The 7,001-nt window shown below is 34.9% G+C and overlaps 1 protein-coding gene across 2 annotated transcripts in view; it reads left to right on the forward strand.

Annotated features, from left to right (window-relative positions):
* The first annotated feature begins 2,271 nt into the window (after nt 1-2,271).
* LOC106470048 (tensin-1-like) overlaps nt 2,272-7,001 on the forward strand; it is a 105,051-nt gene continuing 100,321 nt past the window's right edge. For both annotated transcript variants that reach the window (XM_013930570.2, XM_022398592.1), the window contains exon 1: nt 2,272-4,041. In XM_013930570.2, coding sequence (XP_013786024.2) covers nt 3,943-4,041 — 99 coding nt within the window. In that variant the 5' untranslated portion in view covers nt 2,272-3,942. The remainder of the gene's footprint in view (nt 4,042-7,001) is intronic.

Below are 7,001 nucleotides of genomic sequence, written 5' to 3' on the forward strand. Positions count from 1 at the left end.
TTCTATGGGCAAAATGTGGTTATGTTTGTATGTTTATTACAAAAAAAATGGTGCAATAATCGTTAATTGTCAATTTCGTCATTAAATACTACACTAAATACAGAATAAATAGTACCATTAAATTTCTTGTAAAAAACTGGTTATTATGAAGTTATTTTAAAATTTGTAACTTCAACCGTTTGGTTTCTATAGCGAACAAATAAACAAACTTCCTCTTTTATATATATATATATATAAATGAAATATCATAATTGCCTCAGAAGATATGTATTTCCTTTGGGAGCTAACAAGTTAACTCAACGATGAATAATACTTTAACTTTACTCTTGATTTTAAGCACAGCACCCATTAACTCAATTTCCCATCGAATGGAAATATAAACAGTCCACTCTAATGAGGAAATATATTTCCACTTTTGAGGTATTGAGCATATAACTCAAAGAGGTAATATTATGTAATGATCGGGTACTACATCTGCGAAGACAAACAGTGAATTTTTTATCATTCAAGCTAGTGAATAATTAGCTGGAAGATGTTATATATATATATAGCCAGTGTCTCCATATCTGCTAAAATATTTTCCCATAAGGTAATTGTCTGATTACTTCCCAAGTTATTGCCTGATTACTTCCCAAGTTATTGTCTGATTACTTCCCAAGAACTTGGGAAGTAATCAGTCAATAACTTGGGAAGTAATCAGACAATAACTTATTGTTCAGGGAAACAATATTCCCAGAATTACCTAATCAAATGAAATAAAACATGAATTTTTGTTTTTCATTTTATTTGCTGTTACTACGGAGATAGTATGAACTTTTTTTGATTGTGTATATGAAACCACGTTAACACCAGATATTTATATGATGGTTTTATGTTGTCGAACAAGACACTACAAATACCGAGCTACGTTTATCAGTACGGAGAGTGGTCTTGTAGTGTTTCACATGCTAGTTTTAGCAGAGATTCACTTCAACATTATACCGCTTTAATTCAAAGTGTTTAACTAGGTCTGTCTGTACAAAAAGTGAACCTGTTCTCTTTGAAATACTAGGTTTACCAAAGATTCACTTCAACATTATACCAGTTTAACGTGTTGAACTAGGTCTGTCTGTACAGAAAGTGGTCCTATTCTCTTTGATATACTAGGTTTACCAAAGATTCACTTCAACATTATACCAGTTTAACGTGTTGAACTGGGTCTGTCTGTACAAAAAGTGAACCTGTTTTTTTTTTTTTGTAAACACTAGTTTTACCATAGATTCACTTTAACATTATACCAGTTTAACGTGTTGATCTGGGTCTGTCTGTACAGAAGGTGGTCCTATTCTCTTTGAAATACTAGTTTCGCTAACAAATTACTTCTATTATTCCGGTTTGAAGTATTTTAAATAAGAATAAGTAATGAAACTTATCGAATATCAACTTTATGGTTTTGTTTCGTTCCTGCTAAAAGTACTTAATGTTTTCAAACTTATGTAATACTCAAGAACGAATTACTCATTCTGACTGTAGGTTTCAGTTTTTGTTCTAACGACGCCACCATGCGTCTTTCATACGTAAAATCCTTGCAGGATTTCTGTGTTCATGCATAATGTTTGCTGTGGCAATAAATCATGTTTTTTTTTAATAACAAAAAGTATATGCAATCTGGAATCTTATTACAAGAGCTAAAATTTGGAAGGGGAGAAAGCTTTTACGTGGTCTGCCTAGGGGGCAGTAATTCGTTAATCCATCACAGGCAGTAGTCATGTTTGTGCTTGTTAATTTAAACTTGTCACTTATGTAGGTTAGTAAAATTTATTGAAGAAATTCTTGTCACTTTTGTATTTTGCGTTTTCAATATTTTGTCATAAATGCACACCGAAATAGGCAGCAAGACAAACAGAGAGAAAGATAGCTAGGTTTCATAAATATACATGTATGTATGTGTCGACAAAGAAGTCTTGTTGGAATTCCATAAACACGTATTGCCTATGCCTATCTTAGATGTTAGTTAAATATATATATGTATATATTTTTTTACGTACGCAGAATTATATTATTGAATTTTTCACGTTGATGATGGTCCCTGAAGATTGCTGGCTGGCGCTGAAAGAAATGAGACATTGTGCATTAGGTGTATTAGTATTACAAGTAAGACCTTGTTGACAGCGCATGAAGTGTGTGTACATGTAGGATTTGGATGGGGTAACCATGGTCACGTGGTCTGCTGAGTTCCTGGAGTACTGGTAGCTGCTGTCCAGTGAGAAACAAGAACATCTCGTAGGCACGTTCTTGATCTCCCTCTTCCCGGATAAAAAGCTAGTGTTAGAGGCACCCGATGCTATAGTTTGACTCTGGCGGTGACCAGTGTGCTGTATTAGTTTTCTCAAGCATCTCCCACCCTTCCCCTTGTGTGGTTCACTTCTGGATTCGGTAGTGAGTTGGCTGATGTTGGTCATATACATACTAAATATGATATATATTTGGATTAATTTACTCTAGAAACGTATAGTAGCAAAAAGAATGGAATAATGTACGGATGGAGCTGTGCTAATGAATTTTATTTTTCAATGTAAAGAATAAGAGAGAGGGAAAAAAAGACGATTTGCACCTTATATATGTCGACTTAGTTGTACTGGAAATAAAATAAAAAACTGAGTGCCCCCCCCCCAATATAGTGAGTGATCCACTATATTTTACGCTAGAACATAGCAACAGTGTAATGTAAACTGTTTCAATGGTTTTCTCCATCCAAGCGTCATTTCAATGATAAAATTATTATTTTCTGATACATACTTCCAAAGATTCCAGTGATAGGATTAATACAGGCTTCTGAAGAAACGGGAAATCATACGAGACGTGACGTAATGACAGAATATTGTCTCCATATTTTCTATTAAGACGATAGGGTACAAGAATTAATAAGTTGTGCTGTGAAAGTCTCTAGCAGTGGATATCATTAATCAAAGGGGGGAAGGAGTGGGAGGGTCATGGGTGTTTGACAAGCCATGGGGTTTAGCCTGCTGGGATATAAATCATCTCAATCCGAAACAGGTGTCACCAGACAAGTGTTGGAAATTCGGATTTTACAGACTCTTTTACTAGGATAGGCTCTCGAACTGTACGCTTCTTGTTATGAAAAATGGCATTACAGAACAGGACTGACATCGGAACTGGTAGAAACTGTGAAGCTCATACGTGAATAGTGTTGACCGGTGTTGTTTCTACGAAGTAACTCTCTCAAGTTTACTGTTGATACTAATTTCTGATCTAAATATGCTACCCACATAGATCAGAACTAAAATTCAATGGCGTAATAAAAATAGCCAATTAAATATACTTACGCTCTTACTTATAAGATTTAGAATACATTGTTTCACTCTCGCTGCTAGCGATATTGTCAGCTGTAATCATGTATAGAAAACGTTTCTAAAACTCGATTGACCACCATTGTGGGAATTAGATATATTCTCTTTGGTTTCGTTAGTAGCTCCTTTACAGACCTGTGACTCAATTAAGTAAAATATCGTAAAGCAAAAGATTTATTTGTTAACACCCAGGGTAGCAGCTCTGTGCCGACACAGCCCTAAAAAAGAAAAGGCAAATAAAGGTTCATCACACGCAACGTGTGTTCCTGTGAAAAATAATTTCCGAGTATCTCCAGTAGGTGGACATTGGTAGTACTTTGTTCCTCGTGCTGCACCTTAGGTTACCTCCACCTATAGCTCTCTGGAACCATGATATTCTAAACAACACGTGATGAGAAAGACTGAAGGGCGTGGTGCTATGAGTAAAATCTTATTAATGATGGTTAGAAGTGGTGGCTAGTACCATTCTCTCAGAATATGTATTTCAAGACAGACTCGGCTTAATGTACTTCAGAAGAGGTTTACTCGCAATTTGTTTTAAGCTTGATATATCTTGTATTGAGTGAAAAAGAACTCATCGCACTTATCCATCATGCTGTGGGAGTGTTTTGGCCGAAGAAAAAAACACAAGCAACGCCGCCAAGTGGCCAGAAGTCCTTCACCGGACTGTAGGTGTTCTTGTCACGGGCAGGTAGGTATTAGTATTTTCATATTAAGGTTCAATCCAACCCACAATCTTTAATAGTACCAAGTTCTATGCATTGTATGGTGTGTGTGAATAACACTTTATATATATAGTTAAAAAGGTCAAGAGGTCACCACGAGCGTTGTAATATATACACAAAAGATGAGATTGATTTGGGCAGCTACAATCTGTATAATCCTTCCTAATTCTAAAAAAGAAATAGATTCAACAAAAGTAAGTATAACCCTTTCCCAGCATAACGTCTGCTCATCAGTCTTTATAGAAACAATCAAATGTTTCTTCGAGTTTCTGGTCTGTAAAGGTGTTAATTAAACTACTTGAAGATTTAACATCATGACGAGTAGTTCATCATCTAGTTGTAAACAATAACAATAACTTTTTGTGTTATTGATTTGTGTGGAAAGTATTTCAGTTGTTTACTTTCGGAGACATTATTCATGTTGTAAATACGTCCATACGATAAGTCTGTTTTAGTGTGTACAGAAAAAAATATTACTGTATGATAAACTAAAACGTTTGAAAGGTTTTATATTGAAAACCTGAAAGCTTCGTATTCTGCATCTAATTCCAAAATCAATCTTCCTGTATATATTCACACACACACACATATATATGTCTGTTTGTCCGTCTACGTTTAAACGTAATTCTTTAAATTTTTTCCACAAATACTAGATATTCATTACAAAATGTCAAGCACTAAATAGTAAAACATTGTTTTTTACGGAAGAATCTTAAAAAGTAAGAAACCGTCCTTCGTACAATTCTACATTACACTGTGAATATGTTTTTATTATTAACAGAACTTAACCACAAACATATAATGGCCCACTCTTAAAGTATGTATGGATGATTTTCGTTTTTTACAACGCTCCCAGTCTGGGGAGTATTCGCTATTGTTATAAACAGCACTTAACCACAAACATATACTGGCTCACTCTTACAGTAGGTATGTATGAACAATTTTAGTTTTTTACAACGCTCCCAGTGTGGGGAGTATTCGCTGTTGCTATTAACAGCACTTAACCACAAACATCTACTGGCTCACTCTTACAGTGTGGATGATTTTCGTTTTTTACAACGCTCCCAGTCTGGGGAGTATTCGCTACAGGTTTGCTTAACTCGTCACAAAAAAGTGAGGTGGATCCAAAAAAGGGACCCAAACTCAAAATACGGAAGAGGTATGTCTCGAGGGATGTCCTGGATACATGTTCAAAAATAGGGAGTCACCCCTGTGGAACAAGAGAGTTATACCTGTATAGAATATTTGGGAACAAACCGGCAACCCGCCCTTACCAACTTAATATGTTTGTATAAACACACACATATATATATATATGTTATATATATATGTATATATATATATATATATATATAACATTCGTATATAATTATTTTTGATTATTTAATAAATTTCTAATTTCGTAATAAATATAGATATGTCCGATTTCATTGTATAGTCGTGTTAGTTATGGGCAACATAAGGATTTAAAGTTGGCTTTAGATATTTAGATAAAAGAGATTCAACATTTACTGATTGTTAAGCCGGACGATATTACTCCTTAATCTGTATGTTAATATGGACAATATTACTCCTTAATCTGTACGTTAATATGGACACCATTAGCCCTTAAATCTGTACGTTAAGGTGGACAGCATTACTCCTTAATTTGTATGTTAAGAGGGACAACATTACTCTTCAATCTGTACGTTAAGATGGACAACATTGCTCCTTAATCTGTACTTTAGGACGAACGACTTTGTTCTTAAATCTATACGTTAAGATGGACAACATTACCCCTTACTCTGTACGTTGAAAGGTTCAACATTGCTCCTTAATCTGAACGTTAATATGGACAACATTACTCCCTAGTCTGTACTTTAGGACAGACGACGTTGTTCCTTAACCTGTATGTTAATATGGACAACATTACTCCTTACTCTGTACGTTGAAAGGTTCAACATTGCTCCTTAATCTGTACGTTAAGATGGACAACATTACCCCTTAATCTGTACGTTAATACGGAAGACATTTTTCCTTAATAGTTTTACACCTTAGATTTTCTTCTGCAATATTTGAACCTGCAACTAACAACTATATAGAGTTTACACTTCAAAGTTTATTTAATTACCAAAATAAAAATGTTTGTATTGCACTATATATAATAAGATAATAAGTTACAGGCAATTGTTTGTTTGTTTTTGTTTTGCACAAAATTACTCGTGAGCTATCTGCACTAGCCGTTCCTAATTTTGAAATAATATTCTAGAGGGAAGGCAACTAGTCAAAATCACTCACCGCTAACTTTTATATTACAATTTTAACAACGAATAGTGGTATTGACCATCACATTATAATGCTCCCAGGCTGAAAAGGCGGGCGTATTCCGTGACGAAATTCGAACGCGAGTTGATTGCCTAACCACCAGGTCATGCCAGTTCTATTACAGGCAATAAAGGTAGTGACAGTAGTGTATTTAAACGATGCACGAAAGAGATGCAGGTAAAAGTGTATTCCATACAATGTGTAGAAAAGCCAAGAGGTCTAGGAACTTTAAAGTTATTTAACTTTTCGTTAATTCTAACATCTAAAGGATTAATGACACAAAATATCCTGATTTTGGATGACTTTATTATTATTATGGTTTCAGATAACTAAGCAAAAAACAGCTCCCATTTTCCCGGTGTCTTAGCAGCAAGCCTGAAGTCTTACAACGCTAAAAAAAAAAAAAAAAATCGGTTTTTGATATCTTCGATGGTCAGAGCACAGTCTATTGTGTAACTCTATTGTTAGGATCAGACAAATAACTACACGGATATGTCTAGGACAGACACAAAAGAGAGTAAAAAGCACACGTGTTCGAATCAGAAAGAAATTTGCGGAAGAAAGGTAGGTTGTGTACTCCTTCCACCGTGTTCTTCTACCTCAACAGATGCCTGTTCTATCA

The sequence above is a fragment of the Limulus polyphemus genome, unplaced genomic scaffold (genome assembly GCF_000517525.1).
Source record: "Limulus polyphemus unplaced genomic scaffold, Limulus_polyphemus-2.1.2 Scaffold3791, whole genome shotgun sequence".
NCBI lineage: Eukaryota > Metazoa > Arthropoda > Merostomata > Xiphosura > Limulidae > Limulus > Limulus polyphemus.